At 42.9% G+C, this 16,786-nt stretch overlaps 2 protein-coding genes across 5 annotated transcripts; both read right to left on the reverse strand.

The window, feature by feature from the left end:
• Positions 1–1,261: 1,261 nt before the first annotated feature.
• On the reverse strand, positions 1,262–6,468 carry LOC117863697 (cyclin-T1-2). Of its 4 annotated transcripts, none has more exons than XM_034747511.2 (7): positions 6,216–6,468; positions 4,765–5,037; positions 4,390–4,471; positions 3,387–3,521; positions 3,138–3,313; positions 2,867–3,018; positions 1,262–2,783 (listed from the first exon to the last, which is right to left on the reverse strand). In XM_034747511.2, the coding sequence occupies exons 2-7, from the start codon at positions 4,953–4,955 to the stop codon at positions 1,699–1,701; spliced, it is 1,821 nt and encodes a 606-aa protein (XP_034603402.1). In that variant the 5' UTR covers positions 4,956–5,037; positions 6,216–6,468; the 3' UTR covers positions 1,262–1,698. The 4 variants fall into 4 exon arrangements, with proteins under 4 accessions (XP_034603402.1, XP_034603401.1, XP_034603400.1 ...); XM_034747510.2 differs by having other exon boundaries at positions 4,765–5,065; XM_034747509.2 differs by having other exon boundaries at positions 4,765–5,117.
• Positions 6,469–7,881: 1,413 nt separating this feature from the next.
• LOC117863422 (starch synthase 3, chloroplastic/amyloplastic) lies at positions 7,882–15,525 on the reverse strand. The gene is made up of 16 exons (XM_034747117.2): positions 15,217–15,525; positions 14,797–14,860; positions 13,373–14,716; positions 12,688–12,902; positions 12,269–12,539; positions 11,688–11,863; positions 11,505–11,612; positions 10,831–10,940; positions 10,404–10,506; positions 9,972–10,142; positions 9,742–9,870; positions 9,210–9,392; positions 8,975–9,106; positions 8,781–8,892; positions 8,573–8,696; positions 7,882–8,493 (listed from the first exon to the last, which is right to left on the reverse strand). Exons 1-16 carry the CDS (start codon positions 15,301–15,303, stop codon positions 8,361–8,363), a joined length of 3,462 nt encoding a protein of 1,153 aa, XP_034603008.1. The 5' UTR covers positions 15,304–15,525; the 3' UTR covers positions 7,882–8,360.
• Positions 15,526–16,786: the final 1,261 nt, after the last annotated feature.

Consider the following 16,786-nt stretch of genomic DNA (forward strand, 5'->3'; position numbering starts at 1 on the left):
GCATGGGGTTCTCTGGGTGAAAATCCTGTCCAGTTTCGGGACGAGTGACGGTGACGTCATTGGCGTCATGACCTTCTTGGAGGCATCGTTTTTAGGGATCTAACTCGTCTTCTAGCAATACTGGTGACACCGATGGTCATGGGAGGCTGCGGGCGGTGGCGGCGATTCCGCCGCGTCAGGTTTGCGGCATGGCAAGTCGGCATGGTGCAGGATGGCAAGCTTGACGGGGTTACTGAGCTCACGTGGAGGTGATCGTTGTTGTGGTGGCAGTCAAGGGTTGCCGCATGTTTGTCGGGTTGGCTGCTTGCAGCGGACCATGGCGGCTGGCGCTGATTGGCAGCTGTCAGTGCGGCATGGGACTGCGTTGGTGAACCGCACTTGTAGCAACGACATCGTGGGACGACTAGACTTGCAGCGAACTGTGGTGGATTGCTCAGCTTTGTTGGGCTACTCCGGTGCGGTACATCATGGGAAGACGGCGCAAAACTTCTTTAGCTTGCTGGCACGGCGGCGGAGGCTATGTGCGCAGCTTGAGCAACGAAGCAAAGTCGACCTGCGGCGACAGTTTGGCTGTTTGATGGAGGTCTTGGGAAGCGGGGTAACATTGCTCAACATATTGACGGTGATTAAAGAAACAGATCCGTGACATGGAGCACTGTGTCGGACATGGAGCAAGGTGGAGATCCGTGACATAGAGCATTGTAGTATCTTCGAGGCGACAAGAATGAGGTGGAGTCCAACGGCGGAGGTGGCGAGGCCTCGTGCATTGTGTTTTCGTGGTGGCGACTGCGAGGCGTCATGCTAGAGGTTCGATATGGTGGTTTCACTCTGTCGGGTGGTGTGGTGTTGCAGCGGTACTACAGTGAAGGGTCCCGCATGACGGTGACCTTCTCGGTGCAGTTTGCTCCTTTCGGTTCCCTATCGACGCGAAGCCATGCCTGCAGGTTTAGCGACTACATGAGCGCGAGACTGTCGGGGGTTGGGGGTGCCTTGTTGCGCTTCGAATGATGTTGTGTACTCTAATGCCAATGGCAATTTGAGTGGAGTGGTACAACCGTGTTGATATCCCAATCCAACCGGTTGCATTGGGCGGTTTTAAGTTTTTCTGATAGAAACTCGCACTATCGTAAAAAAAAGCCTCCGATTATGATACATCAAGAGTTCCGATTATAATACATCAAGAGTTCCGAAGAAACAAAGACTCAAGGAGAAGGCTAACAACAACAGGGCACACATGTGATCAGCTCCCTGACGAAACATGTATTTAGAATATACTCATCCTCATTCATCAATTTATAAACAGTTTACACCTTTCGAGAGCTGTTTTCCTTTTGTTAACAACATTATCTACACTGAAGAAAAATTTCATTTGTTACAGTCACACTGAAGAATCAATTTCTAGTAGTGTTTAACAATAGATGATTCCTGCTACAGTTACAACTATAATCTAATCTAATAATGCTGAATTTTGGTCATGCTGGATTTACACACAACAAAAAGAACCAAGACAGAGGTTATGATTCCATTCTGAATTCGAGAAATTGGGAATATCCCACCGTGCATATACCTCTCGAGTTGAAAGCACTCGAGGTGTCTCGTTAAACAAATAAGAAAGAGAATGTGACATCTATCTGCCGACTTCAAAACCTCCATCTGTCATTATTCACCTGCTTGGAAAGCATCCTGGCTCAGGAGGAGCTAGCAGCAGCTTGTCTTTAGCTTCTGCTTCTTGCTGGCAGGCGCTGGCTCAACAATAATTCCAGACTCGAGCTCTCTCTCGATCCAATCATCTTCACTCAAACCATCTAAAGTGATTGCCTGCTTGTTTCTTGGTCCAACCACAATCCCTGATTCGAGCTCCCTCTCGATCCAGGCTTCATCACTCAATCCATCTGAGGCAGCAGGTTCTTGTTTTGTAATAATCCCAGACTCGAGCTCTCTCTCAATCCAGGCTTCTTCACTGAGGTCGTCTGAACCAACGGCTTGCTCTTGGATCTCTTTCTTCCTCTTCCTCTTCAACAATAAATCCTTTATTCTGGCAACATCAACCTTTTTAAGTTCTGCCCTCAAAGGATCAGCCTCCACCACAACTGGCGATGCAGATGGTGCATGGTCAATGGGTACTGAAGCAGCATCAGCCAATCTCTGATCAGTGCGCAAGATATCTGCATTGAGACTGTCAGTACAACGATTAGAGCTTCCAATCGATGGGTCCACACACCGAGTGCTTTCTTTGTCAGCCTTGGCACCCAGTGCTGTCACCACAGGTAATGGGTTTGCACTATCACCATGCCAATTTCCTGATGCCTGGTTCAAGTTTTTGCCATTGACTGTGCAGTGGCTTACATCCTGCTTCATACATTCAGCACTGCCGTCAGTGGCTGCAACTGCATATAATGATGTCTGATTACTACATGACATCATCTCATCATCATGTTTGGTTATTGAGGCCTGATCCAAGCTCTCTTCATCATGTGCTTTACTAGAAACATTTATATAAGCACTTCCATTCAACAAACTGCTGTCAGGGCCTGAGACACTACCATCACCTGTATGGCTGCTTATCAAGTATTGACAGGTATCCACCTGCATGTGGTCACTGGGCTCACCAATATCAGGACTTGAGCTGCTTATTAACAAGCTTGATTGATTCAACACAGAGTCCGGGCTGTTAGATATGTGCAGTTTAGCTTCACATGGAACTTCCTTCTGCTTAACTGGACTGGGACGAGCAGGCATCAGTTTTTTCACAGCAGCATGCTCCATCATTTGCTGAATGACAGCTGCAGAAATGCAATATTTTCTGTTCAAGTTCCAAAAGGCACAGAGTGCAATGATGCTATGATCCACTTAGTAGTCCACATACCTTCCAGAGGCTTCGGTGCAACATCAAATTGGTGCCACCAGACACGCGCTCCATGCAACGGAAGCTTAATATTGTGAAGCTTTGCAGCCAGGTAAAGTGAACCAGCAGCAATATACTGTGGTTTATACTGTAGGCACAGTGTTGTTTTAAGCCTGAACATAAGTAGCAGAATATTAGCTGAATTGCAAAGGAATCTTAGAAACATTGGTACAAGGAATTGCAAAGGAATCTTAGAAATATGTATTAAAGACTGAAATAGTATATCACATACCAATCATTCACAAAGTTCCATGCTACTTGTTTCACTTCCTTCTGATTGATGCCTAGATTTGTCATAGCATCAAAAAGTGGTCTATAAGGATGCTGAATGTTGAAATCAAATCGAATAGTTGTAAGAACCAATCTCTCTCCGATCAAAATTAGTGCTTTCTGCTTCTCAAAAACATCCTGTACAAATAGATGATGATCAAACACTGAATGGGCAATGGTATAGAAGTTCCAAGCAATGATTTAGTGGCACCTTCTGGCGGATCCTTTGAGCTGCAGCAGTGTCCCGCCTATACATTGTTTCATAGGCTACTCTAACTACATGGTCCAAGGGGCAAGGAGTATCTTCAGTTTTCGATGCCAGAAATACACACACAGCTGCAACTGTCTGAAACAGGACACAAGGTACTGTTAAAACCAACACATGAAAATAAAAAGATAAGTTCCAGAAGAAATCAAGAGATGTCAATAAGGAAACCATAGATAGATCATGTACTCCAAACAGAGTAAACATTATGGACAATAGCATCAAACATGAAATGCTACTAGTGTTGCAAATAACTAAGGGCTGCAGAATAACGGAGAGATAATCTTGGATAACTGATCATGTAAATATGAAACAAACAATTCCAACAAAACTAAGAAAGAAAAGGAATGCAGTAAGGTGAGCCGTTTCTATAGAACTTACTGGAGAATTCGTTATTTTCACAAGATGATCCGTCAAACTTTTTAAGTTGTAACAGTAAGTTGCAACCCAGTTGGCTGGTCGGGGTTAAGTAACTTCAATAGGAAAATTCTGAATGCACTTGCCCAGTTATGACAAAGAACAAGCACAATATTATCGTATTTGTGATCTGCCAAACTTCCCAAGTAAACTGAAAACAACTCTTAACTACCTCAAAACTTTTTAGTGTTAGAGAAGGGGATTAGCACTTCAATCAAAGATCTAAAACATATTTCTGAAAAATCGTAACTCAGTAGATTCTTTGAAAATGACCAAATCAATGTGTGAACTTGAAGTAAGAGTAGCATCCCGATGAATTAGCAATTAGCAAGTAATCAAAAAATTGAATGCTAATGGCATTACACAGTCAAATACTTTAAATGATCTGAAGGATATTTTGCAACGTTAAGTTGGAAACTGAGAACAGATTGGTGATCATTCCAATAAATGCTTGGCAAAGAAACTCTGCACTCTTCTTGCTTTTCAAAGACAGCATCGATCATCACTGCCACAACAAAACAGGGTTTCTCACCTGCCATCCATTTTTTGCAAGGGACTGGTGTAAATAGAAGCGATGACAAAACATTATTGCTGTCGCTAGAGTCATCTGAGGTCTGAAAAAAAAAGAACAGATAAACAAGTTTAGCAAACTTACACAATAACTGAGAGAGTTATCATGTGCTAAGAATACAATCAGAGTAGAGGAGTCAAACATATCAACCAAAAAAAAAAAACTGCCTTTAGGGAAAAAAAAAAAGAAGCCTTTTAGGTCCAACAGAGAGATGAGATCAATGTAAACAAACATGTGATGAGCCATCCTATGAAGTAGTATAAACTAAAAAGAACACCCTAGAACATGGTAAAACAGAGTCAATTCCACTTAAGGGAGCGAAAAGAAATCACGTACAGTTTCAGCCTGATGCCAACATCCCGAATGAATGAACAATATAAATTCCTTAGTTCTGACTCCTTGCTTTCAGTAATTCCATCTTTCCTTGATGGAGAAAATTTCTCTAGTTCTTCCCTGGTGAAGTACCAAGAGTACATGCGTTCATGTGATAGTTTCTCAAGGATCTTGGGTTCCCCATCCATCAGCATGTCTGAGACACCCTGCTGGATGGGCTCTTTGCAACCTCCTCCGAATCCAGAAAAAGTTTAAGGACTCTTGGCTAGTTGTAACCTGGACGTTATAAACTTTGTGAAGCAACCTGTAGAATTGAAATATCTTTTGAAACAATTTCCACTGCTTTGCTTGATATACTGCAACAGAAGAGCAAGAACATATAGACATATAGAGCGATAAGTATGTATACAAGTGATGACTAAAACATGCATGTGGTGCAAGATCTTACTACTTTGCTAGCTTTCTATGACAGTGTCCTCAAGGCATGAGGCTGCCGACAGTTTATTTCATATTTCCTTTTGCTTTAGTGCAGCCAGCACTTTTTCCTCTCTCCTAATGCTCCTAATGTAGCAGGAAAGGCTATTGCCTTCTTGGCTACATTTCCACAGGGTATAACTCAAGTTCTGTTTTCCTTACGGGGCTTGTGCCTATTGGAGAGAACCAGTTTCATTCATGGAGGATGGTGTTTCTGGAATGTCGTTGAATTGGATGGTTGCTAATAGAACATTCTGCATAGCGAAAGGGTGTCACCAGTTATGTGGTTCTCGTGGACCTATCAAAAATACAGTTTTGCAGCCTGGGTATTACAGATCCACTAACAACAGTTCGTGTTTGACTGGAAATACTCAGCACATTCTGCAAGCCCTACAATCATGGGTTCATTAAACAGAACTGTAGTGTTTAAAGTTTCTCAGAGCCACAGTGAAAAAAATTAAATAAAATCGAGAAACAGGGGGACAAGGTAATCCTTTGCAGCCTTCCCCTAAAATAAAATTATTTCTGACTTACTAAAAGTAATTAATTCACAACTCCCACAGTAATTGCAGTACACCAGCTTAAGTTTCTCCTCATGCACCTCACAGTAAGAAAATTTGCGATTTTGACACAATTACCGCAAAATCCTGACTTTTCAGCACCCAATCCCGTCTAGACAGAATTCAACCGCCTGATATTCGGACGCAGCTACAGAAGACGGAGAGGCCGAATTTTGCATACACCCAAAGGCCAACGCGTCGAACAACGCCAAAGATCCAAAATTGAGCACAAATCCAGGCCAAGCTCACCGATTCACCCGTAAATTCACCACCAAACAGGGGCGGGCCCAGTATTGGATAATTTTTGCAAAAACTCGAAGTTGGTAGGTAAAGCGCATGGTCAGATCCGAATACAAATATCATAGATTAGGGTTTGGGGTGTTCAGTTTCGCACATCATGAAGGGAAGGGGCTGGCGTACCTGGCGGATGCTAGTCGTTGGAGAAGCGCCCGACGAAACCTGGCCAAAGCGCGGCGCCGCTCGCCGTGTTCGCCGCCGCTAGGGGTGGGGGTGGGGGTTGCTGTACGACGCCGGAGCCGGGTTTTGGTACGGGGAGGAAGGGGAATTCTTCGTGGATTTCGGTGCGGGGTTTGTTGAGAGGAGGCGGAGGAGACACGAAGACTCAGAACGCAAAGTCGCCGTCCCGTTCGATCCCCTTCTTCCTTATTTCGTCTATCGCCTCTGACAGCTGGGCTCACCTCGCCGCGTGATGTGCTTGTGCGGCTGCGCGTGGTCGGGTGGGGGATGGGGGCGAACGGTTGGAGAAGGTTTTTTTATTTTACAAAAATATTAATGTTAATAACTCTTTTTGTCATGTACGGAGTACTATGTGCGAGGGAAGAGCTTGACTTTTACTCGTGATAAAGATCATCTCCATCAAATTACTCATATTCATCCAATTTCGGTACTAGAAACATGTCATTTGAGAAACATGTCATTTGAGGAATTTAGGAATCTGAGAAAGCTTCAGCACACTATTAATCTCTTTCCCAATACCATTTTTTTTTCAATTACCAAAAACTTCAACGTAGGGTGGAAGCAACTCTCTCCTGCTCTCTCCCTCATTGACAGTTAATTTTGACACGTGGACATATCCACTCTGACGAAGCAGTCGTGCACTTTACACGTGGCTCGATGGTATGCCCTTAGTCCCGTGACGTGGCACAACTAAGCCTTATATACGATTAAGCCCATCTCTTTTTCCTCCTTCCTCTCTTCGTCCTCTTTTCTCCTCCACCTGAACTCGGGCTCAGCCATGGTGACCCCACCCCTCCTCCCTTTAGATTCGTTTTATTCTCTATTGAAATTAAAAGGGAACATGAGCTTTCATCCAAAGTGTGGTAGTTGGAAATGTTTGGATTTTTTTTTTTGAAGCCTTGTTTGATTTACTAAGACAAGGTACGTTGTGCAATCTATGTACTGGTGCTAACTATTATTCTATAGCATTGGATAATTCTTTCAGCCGGTACGAATTGTAGAAGCATTTTTTTTTTCTCCCGAAAAACGGAGGGCACTGAATTGACTCAGCGCTGCTTTCAATTGAATGCCAAAATAACTGCTTCAATTTACTCGTCACGAGTAACCTTTTACATTGGATGCTACTAGGTTTTCAACGGATCGGATGCAAATGATTCCTGAAGCAAATCTTAAACTGGATATGAAATGATTAAAAAGAACTGGATATGAAATAATTATTCAATTGAATCGTAAGCATGTGCTAGTCGCGCTAGAGACTTTGGCGTGACCAAGTCCTGGCCTCTCGGGTCGTGCCAGGACATGCCACGAGTCCACGACCAAGCATCTACATTTTCCAAATGTCAGATAGCGGTGTACCCGCCATCGCACCTGGTAGTGCCAATGGAAGATGAAGATGCCTGGCCAGAGGCTCCGAACCAGCTAGCTCCCGGACGAAAGGCGAGCGCCTGCGTCCCGGAGATGTGATCGAGACCTGCCGAACCCAACAGGCCTACCGACATGTCACCGTTACAGTGTCACCTGTCGAAGTCTCTCTGTAAGGTAAGAGGAAACTTAACCCAGATGGGGAAAAATCCTAGCGCCCATGAAAGCATAACCGTTGATGGAGAAATTAGATAAGAACACTCCTGCTTTTTTATGGTTAATTAAAGTAGATAGCAGCGAACATTTCAAGATACCAACAGCGGAAGGTAGGCCATTGGTCGTATCATATATCATTTGGCCTGAAGTTGAGTCTTCAGAAACTAAAGACACCATTGACTCTAAAATCTAAAGCTTAACATACAAAATATGTACACCCGAAAGACTACATACAGTTATTTGCACCTGACAAAGATACATGCTTGCAAAACTGTTAACTATCACCCGAATGAGTATTCTGCGTGTCACATGAGCGAGCGGCGTTGTCGCCAACTCGAGCCATCGCTGAGCTTGAGGGCAGTGAGACAGCTGCTATGGACGGTGGCCATGCACAAGCCAGTACTCTTTTCTTCCCATCTTGCACAAGAATTGGTACTGGAAAGGGCATGCCTGAGAGGCTGAGATGCTGCAGAGCTGGGCAAACTGAATCCGTTCTCCCCGTCATTAAGTTCAGTTTTTGCGAGCAGAATGGTACAGTTCCATGTAGTCCAGAGCAGGCCTGTTCCATGACCAGTCCTGCTCCATTACCCTCTTGCAAAGGGAGTTGAACCAGTCACGAGCATCATAAAATGTGGTTATCGCTCTGAAACAAAATGGCAACAGATGGAATAAGTAATGTTGCGGCATTACAGTTTATGCGACTTCAAATGGGTTATACTTGCCTGTCAAGAGCATAATCCACACCACTGCTATCAGCTCCTTCGAAACTGAATCCATTTGGCTCGAGGCCTTGTGCCTGAGCCCGATCCTTATCATTGTCAACATCAAAGACGGTGTCATAAAGGCCTGCAACATGCATGGTACAACCTTTTAATGGCAACTTGAAACGTAATGCCATGTGAATATCATGATGCCAGGCGAAATACATACCTCCAGTCTTCCGAACAATCGGGATGGATCCATACCGCATAGCAATGAGCTGTGTTAAACCACAAGGTTCGAAGATGGAAGGAACAAGAATGAAGTCCGCACCAGCATATATCTACATAAGGATCATAAATTCAGCACCAATAAAATTTCCAATTCTAATACAAGGAGCAATTAGCAGGGTATCTGAAACTAACCAAATGGGACAGTGGCTCATCATAAGTTAAACAAAGCTTCACCCGGCCATGATATTCACCATGCAGTTGACTTGCTAAGTTTGTGAAGTCACCTTGTATGCGAGGATCTGGTGCTGAACCCAGCAGAACCACCTGTTATAGAAAAACAAAACGCTTCATTTTCAGAGAAAACTGAACATAGTGTAAATGTAACATAACAGACTTGCAAGCAATATCCATGAGCAAGAGATAAGACCTGTCCATTGCGTTCAAGAGTTCGATAAATTGCATGCTTGATAAGGTGAATTCCCTTCTGGACTGTTAGACGACTGATGATTCCAACAATAGGGGTATCAGTTTGCTGTAATCCAAGCTTCTGCTGCAATGCCTTTTTTGCAGCACTCTTGCCCTCGGCAACATTCTCTGATGTATAATGGACCTATAACAGAATGCAGCGAAAAAGAGTTAAGGTGGAAAATGGTCACAATGGTACTGAAACAAAAAGTTGCATCATCAATCTACAGCCAATGTAAATGAATGCTAGTGATACAACAAAAGTCAAATCAAATTAGTTGCAATATAATTATTTAACCCTACATAGCTCGAGATGTTCAAAAACTCCCAGGAATATGAGCAAGTACATGGGCTGTTTTACAATAAAATAGAAGGAAAACGTAACTAGAGATGCACTCTTGATGCAAGCTTACAACTCCAAGAAGGTAGTAAATGAGAAAATGCATATTGATATAATATATATATATGAATGCACTCTGTAATGATTAGTGTACCGGAATAAAGCTGTCGGTATATGGATCCCAAATATCAGGATCAATCCCATTTCGAATTCCATGGAATTTGAAGTAGTGAGGAGCAATTGCTCCATGTCCAGCCACTTCCTTCGAATATGTATCGGAAACCTAGAAGGAATAGCTGAGACGGATTAATAAGACAAACAGGAGCATGATTGAGAAATATGAATGGTTTGTACAACATAATGTATAAAGAAAACAGCACTCACAGTTGTAGCTTTGTCACAATGCGCCATTGCCTTGCCAATGTGATGTGCTCCAAACTCAAGATTGTGGATGGTAAATACAACCCGACCATTTCCCAGCCCATTAAGAGCATACTGTTCCTTGTATAGCCAAGCAACTGGAGCACTTGACCAATCATGACAATGTATGATATCCTGCAAGGATAGCGACACATCAGCTCTATGAGAAGTTTTCTGGGGAGCAAAGAGCAGGCAACATTGAGAAAAAGAAGGCTGCTGTTTCAAATAACTGGCAAGTAGATAGTAAGAAAAATTGCTCCGCAATTAGCATAAGATGAAATCACATGATAAACTGTTATTATGCGCTGGTGGCACAAGATGAACAGATGTGATGGGAAATGATTAGTAAACCTCAATGCTATAATTGACGTTTTCCTGAACAAATCATGTACTCACAGGAGAAGATCCCCTTTCGAGGAGAAACTCCAGTGCAGAATGGCAGAAGAAGCCAAATCTACTCTCATCATTCTTCCCATAGACACATCCCACCCAAAACATCCTGCAGAAAAAAATATCAAATACATAATATGCTCAAGTTAGCCAATTATTAAGGTACTGATGATGAGAGGAGTGCAGGATATTTCAGTATAGGCAGCACGTGAGACAACAATATTCAGATTTTACTCAAAAAAAAAACTCGTCCTGCGGGGGTAACTCAGATTTTACTCAAGCCACTATCAACAAATTGTTCTTAAGTTGGTATAACAATGTGATGACTAATTTAAATATGTGTTGAAACACAAGACAAATAACCACTACTGATAAAAACAAAATAAGAGATCAAAGTGTGTTTGTGTGTTGCAATCAATGATATGCTGCATACCCATTTTGTGGTTCCAAGAAGTAAACAGGGAGGTCTTCAACCTTCCCAAACCATACTTTTATCTCTGTGCCACCCCAAGCAAAACTTTGTTGGTAATGTAAATCCTTCACCTGCATCAAAAGAGAGGCAAATCTAATGAGTAAAATGGACACCCACCACCACCATCGGTCATGCATAAACTTGCAACTCTCCCCGTGAATATTATAAAGATGAAAGGTGTTGCAAATTGATATGCATGAATAATATTGAAAGCATTCTCTCTCCAGTAAAAAGGACCAGTAGTTTCTGTTGTAATATATTTATATAAAAAAGCAAGATCTACTTTCTGAGAAGAATCTATACTTCATTTCCTAATGTTCAAACACAAAATTAAAAGTCTATAACTGGGTAGCAGTTGAATAGATTTGACTTATCACAGCATATAATGACAGTTTTTTGTGACTGGAGGAAATGATAATTTTAATCATCCAAGAAACTCCAAGAAGTTAAGAAAGAAACAATCAGCAGGACATTAAACTCACTGTGGCACAATAGAGTTATGTGCTTTTAAACTAGACTAGAAGAAACTAAACTTCATCATCTCAAGGGAAGAAGGCACTGCCTGAAAGAAAGCAGAGGACAGACAGAGAAAGAAAAGAAGGCACAGGACAATTTACACCAGTAGACAAACTTACATTGCTTAGGTTTAAACAATCATACTTTGGCAGAATCACCTCAACCTTGTGGCCTAAATCTTGAACAGCTCGTGAAAGGCTGGTAACAACATCGCCAAGACCTCCAACCTGCGTCGACATTGGTCATTGTCGAGTAAGGTCATCATTTTTGTGTACCACAAAACAGGAGAAATGTAAAACTACCTTTGCAATAGGGGCCATTTCCACTGCAATGTGCACAATATGCATAGGAGGTTCCTTTGCAACCGAATCCAACACAGGAATATGATAGTCCATCCCATTCCTATTGTCATATATCCCACCATCTTCCGACTCAGAGAAAACAAAGTCCAACATATATGCATCCAAGGGAACCCTGACTGAAAAATGAACAGATAAACTAAGAGAGAACTCAGAGAAGGAAAGCAGTAAATAATGATCAATATTGGCAAGAATGGATCAATATCATGAGGTAAACATGAATTTGATAAGCTTAAGAGTATCGTGATCATATGCTTCTCAGATTCCTTCTGATAACCAGGGAAGGGGAAGGTACGAAGCAAGAGTTTGGACTTTGGACAACAGAGTTTTAAAAACCTAACTAAAGGTTTATAGCGACATATCCAATACAAAAATATAATTAGTTCAGCATACAAGATAGAATCCACAAGTAGCTTTGTGTAAAAATATTTTGGAAGGCCATTTTGGTAGTACTTGATAGTGATACACTAGTACACAAACATGTCCAAGAGAAAAACATTGCAATACACTGTAACCTCACGCACCTGTTGCTTGTAAGTGTGAACCATTCTCTGCCTTCACCATCTTCTGTGGTGGTAAGGGACCACTTGGATGAGTCCAACGGTTAAAGGAACCTCGGAACCAAACCTCTGGCTTTCCATTCAGCACTGTGTTCGAAGGATTATAAAGCACATCCACAGTGGTTCCTGCACGTACTTCAAGTGGCTCAGTATACACGATATGTTTCTGTGAGAGCAGAAATGCTCTCATAGTCTTTTCCTTCATCTCAGCCTTCATTTTTGCAGATATCTCAGCCTATGTGGAGAAGAAAATAAGCAATCAAATCACCTTGTTTCAGTTATGTAGTTGAAAGAGTCTCAGAACGATTGATTCTTGTTTGATAAGTATCTAGGTACAAGTAAGTGTTGCTCCTACTACAAGCAAAAGTCTATTTTGAACTAACCTTCAGTCGATCGGCATCCTCCTTTTCTCTTCTCTCTTGCTGAAGCCTTCTAAAGATCCTATGTTCTTCTTCCACCCAAAACATGTCCTCTGGTATGTTATTTGGAACAATAGCATGGAAATCCTGGCGTTCATTGTTATCATAATTCCTTGCATTGCCAGGTGGCCCATCAGCAAAAACCCAGTCCAACACCAATGCCTTTTCAGGTAACGTAACTATGCATGGAATAGGGAGTCAAAAATAATATTTTTGCATAACAGCCAAAAGAGCAACTGAAGACCAAAGATCAAGCACGTGATTGATCTTCAGACTCATTCACAAGATAAACTGCGTACTTGAGGATTTCAGGTTACTATACTTTTATGTGTTGAGCAATTCTAACTTATTGAAGTACAACCACCACAACATAATGGTTTGGATTCTCTCCATTGTTTCTAAATGACTATTGTCGAACATTTTGGATAAACTTTCTAAAATATGACTATTATGAGATTCTTATTTTTGTTAATAGGACTTTACAGTACACACTTTGTTAATACCTACTAATACAACAAGTAATGTCAAAGTAACATATTAGAGGATGAGATCATGAGAGAGAGAAAAACAATCATATCATCTACAGTCAAACAGAGGGACTGATGGAGCATCATAAATCCTAAGTGATGCAAAGAGTGGATATACATACCTTCTGCATACCACCAATCACCATCCTTTTCATGAGATTTGACAAGTCTTTCAGCAATAGAGAGACCATCAATCCAGTTGTTGTAACCTCCATGCATCCAAATCTCATTGTTATGCATTAGTGGTCTCGAGCTTCTATTATAGTATAATCTAACCCTGTCCCCTCCTCTATAAGTGTTAGGTTCTATGTACCATAAGTTATCAGAATATCTGCTGGCCAAACTCAACATCTGGTGCAATTTCTCCTTCTTCATCTCAACCTCGGACTTTGCTTGTGCCCTGTCCGCCTCCATTGCGGCCCTTTCTTCCTCTCTCCTGCGCTCCTCCTCAGCCTGTCTTTTCCTTTCAGCTTCTTCTGCAGCAAGCCTCTCAAGTTCCTTTCGCTTTTCTTCAGCCAAGAAATCCTCAAATGAGTGTTCATCTATGTCACTTTCTATTTCCAGGAAAAAATCATTGTGATTGTTGTTTTCATAGACAGTGTCACCATTAAAGAATACAAAGTCTAATCTGTATGCCTGCTTGGGAATGTAGAGTTCGCAACACCACCAATCCCCTCTTAATTCACTTTTATGCAATTTTTCAGTGAACGAGTTCCATCTCCAACCATTGAATGCACCTTTTATAAGAACATCAGGCTCACTAGCTAAGGTTGACATACTGCGGTTTAAGTAAAGATAAATCATTGAATCAGCCTTCACCACTTCAGGAAAAACAAAACACTTGTTTCCGACTGAATAATTTTCATCAGCAAGCTCTTGAAGCCTCCTCTTTAGCACTTCTGGGTCCACATCATCTTCTACTGGTGCTTGCATCTCTGGTTCATACTGTTCCTGATCCTCCGCTGCATCTTTCACTGGATAGCCTACAACTGCCTCGGCAAATGGCCTGCCTTTTGGCGGTTCATCAACAATTGAACTGTCATGTTCCTCAGTTGTTGATCCCTCTTGTTCATGGACACCAACAACTGGTTTGTCTTGTCCACGAACACTTGCAAGTGATGAAGGTTCTGATTTCGAACTTACTAGTGCACTTATTTTACCCCGATATTCATCAAGTTTTCTGTCAATTGATTCATCATCCAGGGTTGTGGAAGACGATGCTGAAGATTGATTTTGGTCAGCCTCTTCTGTGGCCTGAACCTCATCCTTTGCTGCGGTACCTGCCTGCTCTGTTGCTTCAATATGGAGTGTCCCATTGCTTTTGCCAAGATCACCTTCATCAGTGCTGCTTTCCTCAATCTTCTTCGTGCTGGACTCAGCAGTAGGTCTTGAGGCATACCCTCCTCTGGAGGCAGTGCCTTTGGGTTTAGGAGTCGATGTTCTCCTCGGATTCCTCTTGGAATAATCTGAACAATGCAATGTCAGAAAAGCATGAGCTAAGCAGTATGACCAATGAATTGGCTTTTGGCGTAATCATTCCTCAAACCTGAACTTGATACCATGCATCGAACAAGCCTGCCTCCTGTAAATCTGCTGCGCCCTACGGTAGACTGTAGAAGCAGAAAATGGTAGAGAAGTGTCAGTTATGCTAACACAGATCCTTTGGACCGTATCATCCCAAAAGTTGCCAAAGTAATAAACCTTTCCATAACAGTAAACAACAGACCACAAGAGACCAAAATATGTTCAAAAGGGCAGCTTATATCGTAGATTTCACAACTGATTTTCCACACCTAATTTTCGGTACTGTCTACAAGTACAACAGCTAACTTCCGGTGTTAAAGTTCCACAACCAATTTTCATTTTTTTTTTCACGCAGCTTGCTAACAAAATGAACCGGAAAGCGAAAAGGGAAAAACAAAACCAATAGGTAACCGGACAGCTCCACGAACCGGCCGCAACTCACCTGCGCGAGGACAGCGGCCGGCCGGACGACGAGCAGCGGGCGGCCCCGGGAGCAGAGCGGGCTCTGCGCCCGGAGTGCCATCTCCATTGCCGACGGCAAAACCTCCCTCCCCCTTGATCTCCTCTCCCCCGCTAGAGAATAGAAAAATGCTAGTAAAACTCCTCCTCGTTCCTCTCTATTTTACTCCTCCCTCGAAATGCGCAGCCGCGCAAGCGCCGCTGTCTGGACGCGAACACCCCCGCTAGAGAAGCCTCGGCCGCTCGACCGAAAGAGAAAGGCCCGGTGCTTTCCCGTGCGCGCATGTGTGTGTGATTGGGTGGCAAATCCCGCGATCGTTTTTATTTGGGGCCGTCGCATTTTCCTGCGGCGAGCAAAGGATTTCTCCCGCGAGGAAATGTGTGGACGGGGGTTCCGCTCGCTTGCATCAGCTGGCCCCACTAGCAGAGGGAGACGTGGGCCCGTGCCGGGATACAAGGTGACGACGAGGGTGTGGGCCAGGGTCGCGCCACGGACGGCTGCTCTTGGTCGGGCAGGATATGGGAACGGGCCATGGATGGAATCGACGGGCCAAGAACGAGTCGTGTTGCTTTCGCCTTTTGCTGGATCGGCTGGGCATCTCCCAGCAGAATTCTGGAACATTCCGCGTACATCTCACAGTAACACCTTGCAGATCTGGAGTTCAGTATAATCAGTATGCTTACACTGATTTGGTTTTCAGGAACCAGGCATGTGACCCTATACTGGGATACCAGAGATTAGAGTATCGTGTAGTTTATCCAACCAAGCACATGATGACCAAAAGTGGTAGCATATAATGGGTATGCATGAGTAGTCAGTGCACTGTAGTGCCTATTTTTTGGATCTCATCTTGCCTAATGTTAAACTATGGTATCCAAGCTGAAAGAAAGAGACGTGTATGAGCTTAGTGTTGACTCACCTTCAGAATATCTTTTTCCCTCCAAAACAAATCTGTCTGCTTCTCACCATTTGTTGTCCAAGCCTCCTTGGTCCAGAAGGCTCACAGCAGTTGAGCTCAGTTCATTGCACATTCAGGTCTTGATTAGTTCACCGATTAGCTTCTCCTCTCCCACTGTCAGTAAACTGACAGAAGGGACGCAAGTACAAGTAGTTCTTATCCCTTTGTCCTGCTCCTGCCTGTTAATTGAAGGGCAAATGCTAAGACACGCGAGAGGAACGGCATCTCAAAGGTTAAATGCATCGCTTTGCAAAATTTCATCACAAAACAGTTCGACTTTAAATAAGAAAAACTTATATGCTCCTTTCAAAAGTGTCTCACTCATCCATCAGGTTAATCGACTAGACATATTAACATCCAGTTTTATGTGCCTGACAGCTTTTGATTTACGGGCCGTACTTTAAAAGGATCAGGAAACCTTCCGCATGTAACAGCAAGACAGACAACCCCCACTGAAATCCATAAGCTGAAATAGACTGAAAACCGACCTATGTTTTCTCTCAGACCCATGCCTACCAATCAATTTAACTGATGAGTGATGACTGTTTATGATGGAATGAAAAATCCTTGGAAAGAGATAATGTTATCTATTTG

The sequence above is a fragment of the Setaria viridis genome, chromosome 7 (genome assembly GCF_005286985.2).
Source record: "Setaria viridis chromosome 7, Setaria_viridis_v4.0, whole genome shotgun sequence".
Taxonomy (NCBI): domain Eukaryota; kingdom Viridiplantae; phylum Streptophyta; class Magnoliopsida; order Poales; family Poaceae; genus Setaria; species Setaria viridis.